An 18,959-nucleotide genomic window follows, 5' to 3' on the forward strand; every position below is an offset into this window, starting at 1 on the left:
TCAAAGTCTCCTAACAGGGATTCAAAGTCTCCTAACAGGGACTAATATGTACTAAATGTATTTCATTGACTCGTAACAGGGTCCATACTCTTGCAAGGAATTTATTTACTAGTACATCATTTTGTGGGTATCATCCCCATCGAGGTTTTCCCTCTATTCCAAGGTTTCCAATTAACAAATCTAGTGTTATTATGTACAGTTATCCTCTTGTGGTTATTGCACTTGCTAATTACATGTTTCGGATTTAATAAGGATAATAAAAGTTGTTTTGATTGGATAATTTATTCATCCCGCCCCCTTCTCAATTATCATGGTGGACTTTACATTCTAAGAATTGGTATCAAAGCATCAAATCCTTGATGGAGAAGCTTAACAGCTTAAGGAGATCTATAGCAAGACATTTCAAAAAGTATACTCCAAAGTTTGATGGAGCTAACTATGACAATTGGAAAGAGAAGATGAAGACACATTTGCTATGTATGGGTCCAGGATATTGGCTCATTACTAAGAATGAGAAATAAGTGATTGAAGAAGATAAGCTTGAAAACTGTACTGAAAGACAGAGAATTATTCATGTGTAATATGATTGCCAGGGAAGCACTTTTGACAGCTCTTCCTAAAAATGAGTAGAGTTAGGCAAAATCTTTAAGATTAGCATATGAAATTTGGAAAGCTTTGGAATCTACTTATGAAGATGATAATCATGCTAAGAAGGTTAGATTACAGACTTGGATATGTTTGATTCAAGATGCTAAAATGATGGAAGATGAATCTATAAGAAGTTATTTTGAAAGAATATCAGAAATTGTTGCACGAATTAAGGCTTGTGATGGAAAGAAAGATGAAGATGAAATTGTAACTTTGACACTTCCATATAAGCAAATAGCGCAGATGATTGAACAAATTATACCGTGCACAGAGAAGTTCAAAACAGAGACTCTTTTTGGAAGATTGGCAGCAGCGGAGATAAGCTTAAGACAAAGTGGAGATTATCCTAGAATTGAGATAGCATTCAACACACTAAGTGTATGACCTACATTGATAAGGAGCGCGAGTACCAATTGAGATTATGCTAGCAGCAGCAGGAAAGAACTAAAGAAGACGAAAAGATTGAAAAAGGAATTGCCCTACTTGTGAAAAGAGAACCTAAAGGTAAGAAAATCTTTAAATGTTGGACTTGTAATGAATTTGGTTATTATGCTTCTAAGTGTCCTAAAAGAGTAAAAAAGTATAAGAGGAATTTCAAGCCTAGGAGGCCTAGAGAATGTCATTATGAAAATGATGAAAATTTGGAAGCTAGTGTGAAAAGATTCTTGAGTGAAAGTGATAATGAGAGTGATGAACTAGGATTTGTTGCAATTAAAAAAGAAAGTCTTAAAAAAGAAGTTAGAGAAGAAAAGGCATTAGTGTCACACGTTGAAAAGATGAAATCTTATTGGATCATAGACAATGGTTGTTTGCATCATATGACTAGTAACATGAATAAATTTGTTGAGTGCCATGGTTGTGGTGGAGGAATTGTCAGAGTTGGAAACAGTGCAACTTGTCACATAAAAGGAATAGGATCTATTACTCTTGATGGTAAAACTAACACCGATGATGTTTATTTTGTTGATGGTCTGAATCATTATCTTCTGCGTGTTGGACAGTTGGTTGACAAGGGATATCAGTTGTTGTTCACGGAGAAGGCATGTATTATCAATGATAAAAATTGTAAGATGATTGGTACTGGTACAAGATCAAGAGGTAATGTTTTTCAGTTGAATCCTACAAAGGTGACATGCTTGGTTGTTAAAGTTAATAACAATTGGTTATAGGACAAAAGGTTTCGTCATATAAATTTTGATGACATTGTGAAAGTAAGCACTACACTTGTTAGAGATTTGCCTAAAATAGTGAAGCCTACCAACATGGTATGTGAGGAATGTGTTATGGCAAAGCAAAAAAAAAGTTCTTTTCTGAGCAAGAAGTCTACTACATCAACGAAGTTGGAGATAGTACACAAACTTGAGTGGTCATACAAAAACAAGAGCATTCTATGGTGAAAGGTACTTCAAGATTCTAGTTGATGATTTTACTAAAATGATGTGGGTAGCATTTCTTAGAGAGAAATTTGAAGCATTAGAGAAGTTTAAGGTGTTTAAGAACAGAGTTGAAAATGAATATGGATTAAAGATTAAGTTTTTATGATCAGATACAGGAGGAGAATTTACTTCGAATGAGTTTAACATTTTTTGTAAAGTAAATGACATTAAAACAAAACTTTCAGCCCCTACGACACCTGAGCAAAATGGCATAGCAGAGAGGAGAAATAGATCAGCAACAAAGGCAACAAGAGCTATGATGTTTGAGAGTAATCTTTGAAAGACATTTTGAAGAGAAACAGTTAATACAAAAGTATATACAATGAACAAAGTACAGATCAGACAAGGTATTGATATGACCCCTTATGAGCTTTGGTTTGGACATGCACCATAAAGAATCATTCTACTAATCAGATTATTGGGAGTAAGGACAAAGGTGTGATGACAAGGAATAAGGTACAAAGAGAAGAACTATGTTTGGTTTCTCAAGTAGAACCTAAAAGTGCAGATGAAGCTAGTAAAGATGACTTTTGGATTCAGGCTATCAGAGAAGAATTAGATCAGATCGAGAAGAATGATACATGGGAATTGATTTCTAGACCAAAGGACAAGAATATTATAGGAACTAAATGGGTTTTCAAAACTAAGATGAATGAACAAGGTGAGGTTGTGAGAAATAAAGCAAGACTATGCATAAAGGTTATTCACAACAAGAAAGTGTTGATTATGAGGAAATATTTGCACCTGTTGCTAAAATAGAAGTAGTTAGAATGTTTTTGGCTTATAAGACTAACAAGAAATTCAAAGTGTATTAGATGGATGTGAAGTCAACATTTTTGAATAGAGAACTTGAAGAAGAATTTACATTGAGCAGCCTGAAGGATTTCCTTTGACAAAAGAAGGAGCTATGGTCTGCAAGTTGAAGAAAGATTTGTATGGATTGAAACAAGCACCTAGAGCATGGTATGTGAGGTTGGACAAATATTCGGCAAAATTGGGATTTGCTAAAGGTACTGTAGATAGTAACCTGTAGTTGAAGGAAATTGAGAATCATTTATGATTATCAAAGTATTTGTGGAAGATATAATCTTTGGAGGCGATAATGAAGCAAGTGAGAAATTTGCTGATGAAATGAAGGAGTTTGAGAAGAGCATGATTAGTGACACTTAGTATTTCTTGAGTTTACAAATTGTGTAGAACAGTGAAGGTATCTGAAAGATTTGTTGAAAAGATTTGGTTTGGAAAGTTGTAAACTTGTTGGTACACCTATGGTAACTAATCATAAGTTATCTAGCAAAGATGACACACCTACTATTGAGCAAAGGAAGTATAGATCCATGATTGGAGGTTTCCAATATTTGACTCATACAAGCCCAGATATAGCTAAGGTAGTTGGCATTGTTGCGAGATTTCAAGTTGATCCTAAAGAATCACATTATGCAGCAATAAAGAGGATTTTCAAATATTTGAAAGGCACTTGATTTTGGGTTGTGGTATGACAAATCAAATGACTTTACCTTATGTGCATATACTGATGCAGATTGGGCAAGCAGTATGGATGACAAAAAAAGTACAAGTGGTGGAGCATTTTTCTTAGGAGGAAGATTGGTTTCTTAGGTAAGCAAGAAACAAGATTGCATTTCACAGAGCACAGTAGGAGGTATGTAGCAGCAGTGAAAAATTCCAATCAGATCATGTAGATGAAGCAGATGTTGAAGAATATTTGAGTTGATTTTACAAAACCTATTATCATACATTGTGATAACACAAGTACAATGAGTATGTCTAAGAATACTATATTACACTCTACGACAAAGCACATATCTATAAAGTATCATGTCTTGAGAGAGAAAGTTGCAGAAAAAGAGAGCAAATTGAAGTATATCAGCACAAAGGAGCAGATAGCAGACACATTTACAAAGCCTTTGCCGAAGGATGCATTTGATTATTTGAGAGGTATGCTTGGGCTTATGCCCCTGCCTAGTTCTGAGTAGATGATGCAAAGATTGCATTAGTCCAGTGGAACAGATCACTATTATTCATCTGGACTAGATGCCGGATGCTTCCTCTACAAGGGAGTATCTGTGGTTGAGCTAAGTCATGAAAGACACTTGAGCTTGTTGAAGATATTTTTGCACTAAAAATGACATAATGATGCCTTTGTCATTGATGTCAATGGAGGAGAAGATGTACATGAAAAACATCTTGTGGTATATTAAAATGAAGGAGAAGATGTGTTGAAATAAGTGAGAAGATGGAGAAAGTATTGATGTCAATGGGAGAAGTATATCTATAGGGGAGCAAGAGTACTGATGAAGAGTTGTTCCAGAGATTTCATTGATGAAGAGGATTTGAAAAGAAAGAGTACAGCAGCAGAGTTATTTGTTTGGTATTCTTGGAACTTAGATTTTTTTCATCTATGTTGCCATCAATGTCAAAGGGGGAGATTGTTAGCATAAACATCAATGATATTCCTATGGGGGAGTATCCTAGCATTGTTGGAGCATTTGGGAGATTGGTGATATGATTATATGTTGCATTCATGGCAGTGTTTGTCATTGATGTCAACATACTAGAGATTATGTGAAGCTAATAGAGCAACAGATAGAGTTTGAAATCATGAGGTTCGAAGATTGAAGATGAGATCAAGTGCAGTTGAGGATATATTCTACAGATTATTCTAATGATGTGGCTCTGAGCGCATGCAAAAAGTCGAAGACTAGTGATAGGTATCTGAGATTTACTAAAGACAGTATACAGACAGAGTTCTTCAGAAGCGGTTTCTAGTAATTGGATTATATCTCCTAACAGGGATAGAATCTGATTAAGCGCAGTTACATCCCAAAATTTTGACCTAATTTTAAACTTGCTCATAACCGTTGGAGTTAACGGATTATTCTTTCATGATCATGTGAAATAAGTAGTTATTTATATACGTTGTATTTACTGTTAATGAATATGGTCGTTTACCATCAACTATTATTTGATGTTAGCAGTTGCTTAATTTTGAAATTAAGAGTAACAATTTAAAATCTTTTTGTTTATATGAAATTATTATGGAATTGTTATTATGGCAGAAGTATTTTCATGGGTGACTACAGGAGAAGATGAAGAGGGGAAGCATTGCTAAACGGGATCATCGGAATGGGATGTTGCTTAGTTCAGTCATCAGGATTGGCAGGGATGACCTTAAACTTCTTTGGTAAGGACCCAACGACTTGAACACGGGATACATTTGTGGGACCTACATGAGATATTAAGAAAATAATCTAAGAAAACATAAAATAATCTAATTAAAATATAAAACATACCTTAAGGGATTTCAATTGATCTTTCATCATATTATTATTATTATTATTATTATTATTATTATTATGTACATATAAATATAAAAATGAAATGACACCATTATATTATAATAACTTAATAAAATGATGTCACCCCATTGATATATTTACATGAACGTATGTAAATATATATTATAAAAATAAAATGAATTATAATTTTTCCAACCTTTTATTTTTCCTTTCTTTTCAAACGATTTAACAATTGGCAATTTGAATTGACAAATAATATTTTATGTTACGGAAGCCAAGAAGTCACAGCTTGTTCTTTTAAACGGAAGTCGTGAGAGGAGTCAGGCATGATATAATTCATACATCTGACTACCTTCTACTATGTTCCAGTTCATACACTCGACTACCTTCTGCTACGTCCTAGTCTCTTCTCCGCCCTTCTTACACCTGGTTTCCAGTTTTTTCAAGAGCCAGATTCACTGTTATTTCGACCAGTACTTCCATTCTTAAGCAGCGTTCACTATTATTTCAATCTGTAGTTTCAATTCACAAGCAGCGCCTTAGAACCTTGTTGTGTGTGAGTCGATCATCACAAGACTGAGTATCTCAGCATTCTTTGGATACATTCTTAGCAACTAAAGGAGAGTCAGTTACCAAGTCGTTTTTGCAAATACATCAGGACGAACCCAAACTATATTAGGTCATGTGAAAAGCCATTTCAGTTCATGTTATTTCCATAATATTTGTGTTGCAAGTAATATCCATAGCTGTAGCTGTAATTTACCATCACTTTTAACTTTAGAAAGTTGCTTAGCAATAAGCTTTTTGATGTGTTATAGCATGGATTCATAAACCATTTTCCAATAAATTCTAAAGTCGGTTGATAAATATTAATGCAAGTCTCTTTATTTAAAAGAAGTATGTGAAATGTTGGAAGAATGCAAAATTCATGAATCATTAAGAGCCAGATGCTCTAAAATTCTGAACACCTAGGACTCACCGACTGTTAAGCCATGGAGTAGGTGAAGAGGTGAGATAAAATCCTGCAAGGATTAGAGAGTAAAATCAGAATATGACACATTAAAAACAAAATAAATAAATCTTAATAGCTCATGCTCATTGCTGTAATGAACCCTGTTGTCAAGTCGAGCGGTGGTGATCGGGTCGTTGAGCCCATCGGAAATCCTTGGCCAAGGTAGTTTTATAGGCATGTTTGTCCTCTAATGATCACTTGATGTCAGTAGCGTCGGTTATGCAAACATGTCCATTTCATAACTAAGCGGACATTCTACATGTTGGTTCCCAAAACCGCAAATTGGAATCCTACGAGCCTTGCCTGCTCGATGCTGGGATATCCAACCGATTAAAGCCAACTTAACGGAACTAAACAACACAGTTCAAATTCCCTGCACTTCCGGCTCTGCAAAACCAAAGCGGGTGTACCTAATCTTGGACGAAACACTTAAATCCACGACACTTGAAACAGATCAATTAGAATGTGAACACAATAAACGTTTTCCAAGTGGCAAGAAATATAGAAAAACTTTAAACTTGTGATTTGTGAACTAAGAACAAAAGTAAATGATTGAGATAACGTTCTAAATAAAGTATAGATATAAATTAAAATGACAGATGAATATATTTATTCCTCAAAGGAAAGAAGTAAGACATTTGCTAGCATATGGATTATGAATTAAGAGCAAAAGACCAATGCTTAATTAGATGGGCAATAGAGTCAAAATTATCGATTGAAACGTACAACTTTATAAAATCTAATATATTCAAATTATAAACAATTTTAATAATCAGACACAATGGATCAATTATTTAAATGCAATTTTAAATAAGTCTAAAATGCATTTTAACTCTTACAGAGACAAATTAGACATGAATATGGAAACAATAAATTATTTCACAATATTTATGTTTACCAAAATTTAAAATGCAATAATGATCCAATCCACTTGTCTGAATATTAAAATATTTATAAAATATAAATAAAAGACATTTATAAAGGACACAATTTAATAACAAGTTAAACTCTAATGCAAATAGAAATAAATGCGCTTACAGATTATGCCGGAAAATTTATAAGTAGAGACACTCCCTAAGGATGATCTATCCACAGCAAATATATCAGGACCGAATGAGATTGACTCAAAAATCCGCCATCCATAGGCTTGGTTCAACAAGTTACTCCTTTGCCGATGAGAAAGTGTAATATTTCATAAGACAAAGGATAGAATTTTTGTTTTTTTAATAATAGGAATGAATATGGATATCGTATTCGCCTTACCCCGTTTTAAGTCTTACATCTCCTATTTATAAAACACCAAAAGGTGTGTGAGGAATAGATATATCTTTTCACCGCACCTTTTCATAACTTAACAAAAAACTGAAAAATAATTCTGATCCATTAATCACCGATAAGTTGTAATGTTCTGTATTTTGTTAATGAAAATAAACCATTTGAAACTTCAATGCCTCGACACAGCACATAATCAATATTTCTGCCTGCAATCTATCCTCCAGATGATGCAAGATTTGGGAATGCAAAGGCTTCTGAAGACACCACCAAGTTTCATACTTTATTCAGGATCCTCGTCTTTAACACATTCGCACTGTTTCTCGGAAATCACACGTGCATCTACTGCTGGTATTCTTCCTTCCAATGGACACATGCCCCTATCCGCATAGACTTTTACTGCGATTATAAGTCTGGCTGCCTTCTGTGATGCGTCTTCCAGGATTCTTACTGGTTTCTCACACGTCTGCCGCCCATGCCCTCTCTTTGATCGCGAGCTCTCAACCTGCACAAAAGCAAAACAACATAAGATATTGGCCATCAAAATCCCATATGGCATGACAAGGGTTCTCTGATAATTTGCATCGTCCTCAACGTCATATTTCATATTATCTTCATCATATAACGAATTCTAGCAAATTGGAATAGCTCAACAAGAGAAATCCACGTTGGAATGTTACCGTGGTAGCTTGCTAAAACAAAGCAATAATTGTGACTCTGCCTTTGTCATATTTCTTGTAGTATTTAGTTTCAGGGTCATTCACGGCAATTTCATTGGAACAATTGAAATCTTTGCTTAATGACATTAAAATCTAAACAAAGTCTAATGCCTGGATTCTGACAGACCAAGTTATTTCCTCTTAATACTTGTCTTGACAAGTATTTAATAGATACTTCAAATATTTCTTCTTGTGCTTCAGGAAAACTGTAGGATGAGATATTCTCTTCTCTATTGTAGACTATCTTCTAAGTTCTTTAGAGAATATTGAACCTTCTCATAACTCTTCAATTCTTGTCGGCCCTAAGCAGGAAACACGTGCTCTTGCTCAGGTAACACATGTTGCTCTGTGTCCGAAGATGTTGTTTTGACACTTAAGCATTCCACAAATAGCAAACTTTCATCGAATGTTTCTATCTAAACTAGGTAATCAATAAATTATAATCTCCCACTCAACATACACTAACAACAGCCATATACAGCACTAATTTAGATAGAAACATAGCCTCTAAATCATGATTTCCAAAAGACTAATTTATACAGCACTTCGCTTTTTTCTACACAATAAGTCATCTATCAAAACAACTTTCTTAAGCATGCAAGACCAAAGAGCTTCTCCATCTTTTCAAGACTCCATCAGCATGTAAACATAATCATCATCATCTTCAAATGCATCACTTTTATTATGAATGCTGATACTCATAAATGTGCTTGAATGGATGCCTAAAATTTTGAATTTTTGGGCTCCATCACTACACACCAGGATGCTCAGGTGGCTAGACTAAGAACATCCCAAGCCCGATCCCGAGGTAGGGAGGGTCTTTCTAATTTAATAGATTGTGTGGGATAAGTATGGTCCAAGGTTGGGAGGTTAAGCCTATGTCAATGCTTCTCCTCTCACCAAGTCGATGCTTGCACAACTAGCTAAAGATCCTCTGGTTGATACTTGTATGTTTCTTTCCTTCTTTTCTTGCTAAACATTTATTTTACTTGTATGTAGAAAGGATAGTTCAGTTATTCTCAAATGATCATTAATCTAGTTACTTTCAGTTGATGATAAATACAGTTATTTTTAGTTGATCATTAATCTAGTTATTTTTGTTGATCATAAATACAATTATTTTTAGTTGATGGTTAAATTAGTTATTTCAGTTGATCATGAATACAATTATGTTTAGTTAATCGTTAATCAAGTTATTTCAGATGATCATGGATACAGTCATCTTCAATTAATAGTTAAACTAGTAATTTTCAGATGGACATTGATATGTTTATGGTTATTTCAGTTAATTGTTAAAAACAATTAATGTCATTTGAAAAGGATTTTAGTTGTATATTTAAGAATGTTGGAAATTCTTTGTTTAAACCGTCTTTATTTTTCGATATGAAAAACCGTTTGTTACACCTTGCAAAGTCTGAGGTTGCACATATGAAGATTGTGAGCTGACAAGTTACGTAATTATGAAAAGAAGCAATGTAATGTGTATTATTTTATCTTAATGAGGTCCTATTGTAATTGTAAATTGAGAAAGCCTCAAGGCCAACTCAATAAATTAATTCGAAAGCTTTGTATAAAGGACAATTGTTTTCCTTGTGATTAAGCATGAATGTATGTGGTATTGAAGCGAAGTGTAAGTGTGAGTTACATGCAAGTAAGTGATCTAAGGGATTTGTGTGATGCAAGTTTGTGGATCTAGTATTGAGATTTGAGAAGTATTTGGTGCAACAGAAGCATAAAGAAAGTGAGAAATCAATAATGAAGCAAGTGAGAAATTTGTTGATGATACTTAGCATCAAATACCTCAAGAACTGGAATTTCCAGCAATTACAATGTATATTCTTGTTTATATATTGGACAGATAATGAGGAAAGGGACAAAGAATAGAGGAGGAATAAGAATTCAGACATTGAGTTGAATAAGAAAATTAGGTGTATGGAATAGAATCTGATCTGATATAATCAGAATAAGTTTAACAAACAATGTATGAAATTTTGATACGAGTATGTGAATACAATATTTATATTTAAACTAATATATAGAGGTACTTGAAGCGAAGCACTTGATCAAATAAGAATTGTCTTAATTAAATTATAGTATTTCCTAACTGTTATGTACTATACCTGGGAATTTCATTGTGACTGGAGAATTTGTGATTTGGAACGCCATTATTGTTTGTTGTTTGGCGTGGTTAAAGAGGAAAGTATTGTGGTTGTCGTCCTTGTATTTGGCAGCGATTTCAGACTTTGTGGAAGGCTGCAATCAATTATTGGAGGGCAGCAATCAGGTTTTGAAGCACCTGCGATTATAAGCGAGGAGCATGTATTTCTAAACCTGCGAGTAAATTAAATTATTCTTGAGAGCTGCAATCCATATTTCATCTATTAGAAGTCAATTTCCAGGTTCATTATTGCATTCTTGTAAATTTCCAAAAGTCAATTTTTAAATTAGATATTAGTAGTATTGCCATCAATTATAGAATTACTTCTGAATTGTTTAGTGGTGTTCATTTGTCCAAATTGATAAAGACTTAATCAATTAAAATTGTGAGCAGTTGGCTATGAATCCAAAGCATTATTTATTGAGTGATAATAATTTGTCTGCCAAATGTTTGACAAAATATCAAACCATTGATTAGCAAAAGAAATTAATGTTTGTTAAGGATATAGCCTGTTGAGGGTTTTTACAGTGGTATCAGAGCGGTTTCCTGCCAGCCTACAGGAATTGGGCTCAGTCTTTATTTTGTTCGGTGCTGACTTTGAAGATTTTCAGATCTAGTTTCTAGAGTGACCAGCACTTTATTTTCTCCAGCTATGGACAGACATAGGATTGGCGGTTCTAGAAGTCAAAGGAGTAATGAGGAAGTTAGCATAAAAATGAATGCCTTGCAGGAGAGTTTGGAGAAATTGAAGCTTCATCAACAGAGGTTGGCGGAGAGCTTGTCAGATCCCACAACAGTTTAGAGGGCAGCGAGGTATATGGTTTCTTCTTTTAGAAGGCCGACATCGAGGTTGCAAGGAAGAAAGCTTGAGTTTTCCCCAACAGGTGCCCATGATGTTTATGTACCTATATTTAGTACGACACCTCCTAGCCCCATCCACAGTGTTGATGATGGACTCATTTCACAAAGATTAGTAGATGTGTCAGTACCCTTGGTGGATAGTGGCATTGAGCTTCAGCAGGTTGAGGCTCCTAGAGTTGTTGCAACTAGTGTAGAGACAGTTGAGGCAATTGTTACTACTGACACTTCTGGCTCTCTCGAAGAGGGGATTATTATTGGAGATTTATATGTGAGTTATCATAGTGTTGCTCCAGTACAGGAGGCAGTTGCTTCCTCAAGTGGGACCAATGCATCTATGGAGTCACCCAGTTGTGATGTTGGTGATTTGTATGTTACAGCAGAGTCAGTAGATGTGGATGTAGATAGTATAGACACATTTGATGATGCTATGAGTTGCACCGAGTACGATATCACTTGCCAAGTATCAGCTAATGACTCTGAGGAGGTTTTGAGATGGATCCTAGGATCAGTGTTTACAGGATCTATTCTTTGAGGTAGAAGCTGAGACATGTGGGGATATTGATATTGTGAGGGCTTCCATTTCTTCAGATGAGGAGTTGACTGAGGTACATAGTAGTTATATCTCGAATGCAGAGTTGTGCAAGGTCGATAGAACACATGCAATGAGTGATCTTCTAGTGGGTAGTTCTGATTTGGTTTCCTATCACAGTGCAGTTAGTGAGACAGAGCTTGCATAGGAGGCAGGGCTTATAGAGGCATCATGTGACTTGTCAGCTGAAGGTGAGTGATAGTAACATCTCTTCAGCTTTTGAGCATTATGATGTGATCCATTAGATGCTAGCTACATCTGGTTAGGGTGCTCCTATGTCTGATGAGCACGATGATAGTACTCTTTCTCTAGCAAAGGTTCATGTGCTTCGAGAGGCTATCAGAATCTTGAAGCATAACTATTTGTAGCTAGTTGCTGACAGGGCTTACCTTCAGGAGTGGGGTAGCACCTATTATGAGACATTGTTAGAGAAAGAAGTGGTCGAGCTCATCCAAGAGCTTGAGGTGACTATGGACTCTCTTTAGTGCACTCAATTGACTCTTCAAGAGTCACAATCATGATTCGATGAGGTGATCGTGGAGTTGAAACATGTTCAGACCACACCAGCCCCAAATCCAATTTATTTGCATATTGTGGTTGGTGGTGAGTTTGCTTCTATGGTTGGGGATGATGGACGTGATAATGTGGCAGACACATCCATTTCAGATATGGGTGCAGTAGGTACGGATGAAGTAAGAGTATTAGTGGAGTCGAGCTCTCATGTTGATTTGCTTCCTCCTGCTGAAAGTAAATCTATTTCTTCATCTCATACAACTGATAACATTAGATAGTTGGCGGTGACACATTTTCAAAGGGATCAGGTGTGGGTCACAGGGGAGCAAGTTGATGCTTCCACATATAATTTCTACTGCACAGAGTCTTTCGTGGAGTATCTTTTGGAGAGTTCAGATGTACAGGAGGATTCATACAAAGTGTCTGAGGGTACTCTCACCCAAGGCTCTTGTGCTATTCAAAGGTTGGTGGGAAAGATTGTAGAGACTCTGTCTACTATGCTTCCCCACAAGGATTTCGAGGTTGGTTTTGCTGAGAGGATTACCTAGGATCCTGGCCGACTGGTAGTTCAGAGTCAAAGATCAGAGCCATCTTCTGATTCGCAGACTGATACTGTTGAGCCCTTGACAAAGATTGGGATTTTTTATCGACATTACACTGTGAGTGCTCATCACTTTTATTTTGACCAATAGGTGAAGGATTCGTTTTCACGTTGGTGTGGGTTGGCTCTAGTTTCATGCCATCCATTATGGGATGGGTTAGCACCATCTTTTGCAGATGGGATTGATAACTGCAAATCAGACCCCTTGCAGTATCTACACACCCAAGACAGTTTGGCAAAGGTTGAAGTTGGTGGTAGTGATTCAGGTACCTATGGTTGTTACCATCTCCACACTGGAATTGGATGTGAGTATCAATTTGATAGGGACTCAGGTGTGGGCAGAGTTGGTATTTCAGTTGGGTTGAGTTCTGATGAGTTATTGCCTTCATCAGCACCTCGGGTCAATTTTCAAATGATTCTGATGTTGATGTCCATTATTTGGGTATTGGTGCTATAAGAGTTGCTTGTACACAGCAAAGATAGTATGCGGTTCTACCTTTGGGATCCAAGTGGATTGTGATGCCCATTTTGCTCCAGGATTGCTTGGGGACAAGCAATCTTAGGGAAGGAGGACTATAATGTCCCATTTTTAGCAGGTTCTTGCAGTTGGCTAGGTCAGTTCACCATCGCAACCCTTGTGAGCTGATAGTAGGATTTGAGGGTTTTAGTTGTGTGGTTATAGGCTTTCCAACAGCCTATGGTGTGTTTTGGCTTCGTTTGAGGGACTTACTATTTATAGTAAGTCAATCTATTAGTTCCGATGAGCTTAGTTGAGTCAGAGGAGTTGGAGGATGTTCTCAGTTTTTATTTCAAGCTTCTAGTTTGGGCTCCAATAATCTTGGAGAGAGCGTCTATTTATAGTAAGTCACCTTGTCAGGTTCATTCATCATCTTTCATCATCAGGATCACTTTGGTGATGTCAGATTTTGATTCGGATGCTTCTTCAATTGTTTTCGCAAGACGTGAATTATTATTATTCATCTAAATACACTGAGGTTGTTATTTTTGTTGGTATTGTTGGTTGGTCACCTAAGTATCATAGCTCGTTGGAACTGAGAGGAAAAGTTTTAAATCATGGGAACAAGAAACAGTGGCCTTACATGTCAAAATTTGAAGTTATGGTAAAAAGGATCATTTTTGGAGCCAAAAGCAATTAATTAATTAGTTTATAATGGCACTTTATTATGTTTTAATGTTGTTTGTGGGAAGCTTCTTAAGTGAAGTTCATTTGGGAAACTTTGTGTCATAAGGAGATTATAAGTATGAGCCTATTTGATGAGTAAAGCATGTATTTGATTATTTTCTTTTGTTGCCTGCAAAGAGTTTTTGAGTTTGTCGATTTCTCTACCCTTGCTAAAGTACATGGGTTTGGAATTAAGAAGTGCCTGGTAATTCACAACTGAGGTATTGTAAATTAATTCTAAGAATAGTCTTAATTAAATTATAGTATTTCCCGACTGTTATGTACTGTACCTGGGAATTTCATTATGGCTGGAGAATTTGTGATTTGGAACGCCATTATTGTTTGTTGTTTGGTGTGGTTAAAGAGGAATGTATTGTGGTTGTCATCCCTGTATTTGGCAGCAATTTCAGACTTTGTGGAAGGCTGCAATCAATCATTGGAGGGCAGCAATCAAGTTTTAGAGCACCTGCAATTATAAGTGAAGAGCATGTATTTCTGAACCTGCAAATAAATTGGATTATTTCTTGAGAGCTACAATCCATATTTCGTCTATTAGAAGTCAATTTCCAAGTTCATTATTGCATTCTTGTAAATTTCCAGAAGTCAATTTTTAAATTGGATATTAGTAGCATTGCCATCAATTATAGAATTACTTATGAATTGTTTAGTGGTGTTCATTTGTCCAAATTGATAAAAACTTAATCAATTAAAATTGTGAGCAATTAGCTATGAATCTAAAGCATTATTTATTGAGTGATAATAATTTGCCTGCCAAATGTTAAACAAAATATCAAACCATTGATTAGCAAAAGCAAATTGATGTTTGTTAAGGATATAGCCTGTTGAGGGTTTTTACAAATTTGGAAGATGGCTTTTTGTTCTTGTTGCTATTGACAATGAATTCAGAATTATGTTCTTGGGTGTATTTCAACTTTTTATGTTATAAGTTATTATTTTAATATTACATGTATATTAGTAATAATTTCAAATTATGAATGCATGTTGAGCATTGAGTTTGACTATTGAAAGGTTTTATGTTAAGGTTCAATGATGTTTAAATCATAGTTCAAAATCTCGTTCTCTACCACTTATCAGCAAGGCAAAAAATAAAGTTCTTGGCAAATATCAAAGATAAATCAGCAACTTCTCGGGAAAATATCGGAAATTTTTAAAATGACTTGAATATAATTAGAAATGCGGATTATTGCAAAATTCAATAAGGATATGCATCTAATGAGTCAGTAAATGAGTAAAAATAACCCAGCAAGTTGATCTAGATATACATAAATGTAATATGTAACAAAATTGCATCCTCGTGGAATGTCCATGGTTGGCAGCCATATTCAAAGACTCTGAACTCTAAAGCATAATAGAAATAGCAAATTGCCTTTGTAAAAAGATACGAAAATACAAATGTCAAGTACAATACGAAACTAATCTACATCATCCTTTTCCCCTTCCAAAAAAGATTAGAAAATTTACTTGTGAATCCAGATTCGCTCGCAAAATCTCTTTGAATTCGCTTTGAATCCGCTTCAAATCTACTTGTAATCGATCTACTACGCTGTCATAGACTATTTCTCTCCACCAAATCCTTTCTCTCCTCCTAACACTTAAAATTGCAAAATATACAATGAATGGGCAAGTTGTTGGGCATCCCAATTTTACTGGTGCAGCCCAAGAGAAGTAGTTAAGTTATCACGATAAGTATGCGATTTATCATAGAGAAGTCGCCAACTTATCCACGAGAATTTAAGGTCTTCTCAGCTTGAATTTATTGCCAGAAAACCTTAAGTTTTCTCATTTTGTAAAAGTTCTCATGAGAGTAGAGATATCTGACACTTCTCGGAGAGATTTTAATCTATGGTTTAAATAGCAAGCTTTATCCATGTTTTCATATGAATGTAATGCATATATGCAAATTCTCCAGCATAAGATCAAATTTCTCTGTATTTATATAGTTGTCCTCTTTGTCATCCCCAAACTTGGCAAACAAATTTGCCATCTCACAAACTCGTCCCCCCATCCCTTGTTCCCATCCCAAAAACTTGGGGTAACACTGGTTTATTTGAAATTTTCTCTCCAGCTAAATTATAATTTTTCATCACAAACTCCCATATCACAAAGCTCTTCATTGTCTTTACGTCCAACAATCACAAGCTATTTAGACAGATGGACACAAGAAATTGGTATTTGAGGATTTAAATTTTCTTAATCCACTAAAACATGGAATGTTTCTCAGAATTTTTTACTAATTAATCTCGTACTTGGCACTTATTGCCATTTCACCTGTCATTCTTCATGAGGAAAGTTCAACCAAGCTCCTCCCAATTCATCTTCTGCCTTTTGCTAATGCTCAAAAAAGTAAGGCTGCCACTAACTTTTAACAAGTCAGATGTCTTTGAGAGCACAAAAGTTATTTTTGAATGCAAAAGTATCTCAAAACTGAAGTGATTAAGCAACATGTGTAACTTATAATACATTCGTAATATAAGATAATTTAATACTTAAAGTTCAAAATTCATCAGACCAACCAAAGTTTACTTACACTACTTGTAATGTATTCAGATAAAATTATGGATATACGCTCATGTCTATTATTTTGTTGTTTACACATCAATTCTACAAGAAACCATGAAACTCTAAATAAACAATCATGTGCCTCAAAGAAAGTTTCCATATTATTTTAATTTCTTGAAAGGAAACATCATACACATTCATTCCATTTTAACCTCTAAAAACATTCACAAGGAGAGTTGAGTTTTCCCCCTGTATGTTGCATGTATATAGTTTCCTACCTTTTTGATAATTTCCTCTGCACTAAATATTGTGTGGCTTACAGGACAGAAAACATCCACTCCAAGCTTTGATGCATATTCCTGTCAAAACAAAAGCTCAAATGGATTGTAAAACAAATAAGATAGGCAAGCACTAAGAGACAATAGAGAGTGATTTCAGGTACTTTACATTTTTTAAAAACCAGGTAAACCATAAATCCTGACATTCGAAAAGCTTTAATAGATTACAATTAAAAAATATTAGGTGAATTTCCACATTGACATAATTAAGAAACATTGCATCAAAATTTAACACAGTGGTAAACTAATTTTGAAAAGTAGAAAGGTGTTGCTAGAAGCATGACTTCCAAGGATATATAATGCAGTAAGAGCTCCAACTAAACCACAATGGAAAGAGCTTAGCCTACCTACAATACAAATTGCATCACAGATTCCCTATTTATTGATTTCTACAGGAACTATTCTGGATCCTGTTCGGTCTTAACCTTTCCCAGGTCATGGGTGAGTTTTAAAAAGATACATAAGCTTTATTCTCTTTTCTTTTGTACATGAATAAATTCAATTGGACGAACTTCTATTTATAACTCTCAACAAATAATTTAACTTATAAGACTCCCTATAATTATAAGGAGGCTAAACTTCTCACCACATCACTATTATGTAAAAAAGATTTTTTTGAGATAAATAAAGTTTATATTAACATTTGACTAATGTCAATTGACTATATAAAAAAACATGTTGTTTAAAAAAAAAGGAAAAAATAATCAGTAATATTCTACGAGGCACATATTAGAATGTGGGTGCATTTATTTATTATTGAGGGAGGAAATTACATCAGTTGTTGCTTAAACTGTGTTACTTTATTAGACATACTTAAACATATAAATCTTTTCAACATTATAAACATTAAGTGCCTTAGGTCTAGTAAATACTATCATCTATAATTTTGTTAGATCTGTCAAAATGAAATTCAGTACAATCGGAAAGAAACAGTGATCAGGTCAAAATATAGAATGGCAAACACACAATACATAAGCATGCATTACTTTGTCCAGAGATGGATCAGTCAAGTTAGTCAAATCAGCTACTTGCCACATAATGTTCTCATGAAGATTTTCCTTGCGATTCATCCTCTTTATAATTCATACTAGTAAGAAGCCTGATTGAAAAATGTCATAGAGATTAAATTGTCAAGGCAGAACAGATACACCATTGCTTAAAGTGTTTTGAACATTCAAGGTAATGATGTGTTGATGTCAGTTTTGTACCACTACATAACATATAGCAATCGAATACTTGATATAGAATACCAAACACTCAACCCTCTCTTGAAAAGTAAATAATCATGAAGAACATAAGAAAAACTTCAAGGTTCCTTACACCTGTGGATACTAACTCAGTTATATTAATCTGATTCGTTGGTTAATCAAGTAGGTGGGCTTACATTGTTCTTTGAAGGATGTTGGACTTTTGCTGCAATGGTAATGAAATCTAACATTGCAATGTATACTAGCGCCAAATGATGTTGATGGTGATGATGGGGGGAATGTCCACCAATAACGCTCTGATTTTCTAACTTGTTCCAAGAATGAATTCCAACTACTACACTACTTGCTGCTTTACTTCTACTCCTATGAATGGAAAGATTAGCAAATGAACTGGGATCAAATCTGATGAAAGCTTACCAGCGGCACTACCTCCATAGATGCAATGATTCAAGGGAAAAACACTAGATTACCACGCAAGGCTCCCTAACAAGCCGCTAGGATGCTAGAGGCTTAGTTTATAGATCCCTAACAAACATCCACTAATATCACCTTGCAACTATCCATCTATTCTTACTCTTACTTAA

At 35.0% G+C, this 18,959-nt stretch overlaps 1 protein-coding gene across 3 annotated transcripts in view; it reads right to left on the minus strand.

Moving 5' to 3' along the window:
• Positions 1 to 18,959, minus strand: part of UVR3 (DNA photolyase family protein) — a 172,112-nt gene that overhangs the window by 103,081 nt on the left and 50,072 nt on the right. For all 3 annotated transcript variants that reach the window (XR_016353728.1, XM_089791216.1, XM_089791215.1), the window contains exon 3: positions 17,108 to 17,188. Coding sequence is in view for 2 of the 3 variants with exons in the window: in XM_089791216.1 (XP_089647342.1) it covers positions 17,108 to 17,188 (81 nt within the window). In the remaining variant the exon portion in view is untranslated. The remainder of the gene's footprint in view (positions 1 to 17,107; positions 17,189 to 18,959) is intronic.

This window comes from Cupressus sempervirens, chromosome 7 (assembly GCF_028749045.1).
Source record: "Cupressus sempervirens isolate cs-2001-9-10 chromosome 7, ASM2874904v1, whole genome shotgun sequence".
In the NCBI taxonomy this organism is placed as follows: Eukaryota; Viridiplantae; Streptophyta; class Pinopsida; order Cupressales; family Cupressaceae; genus Cupressus; species Cupressus sempervirens.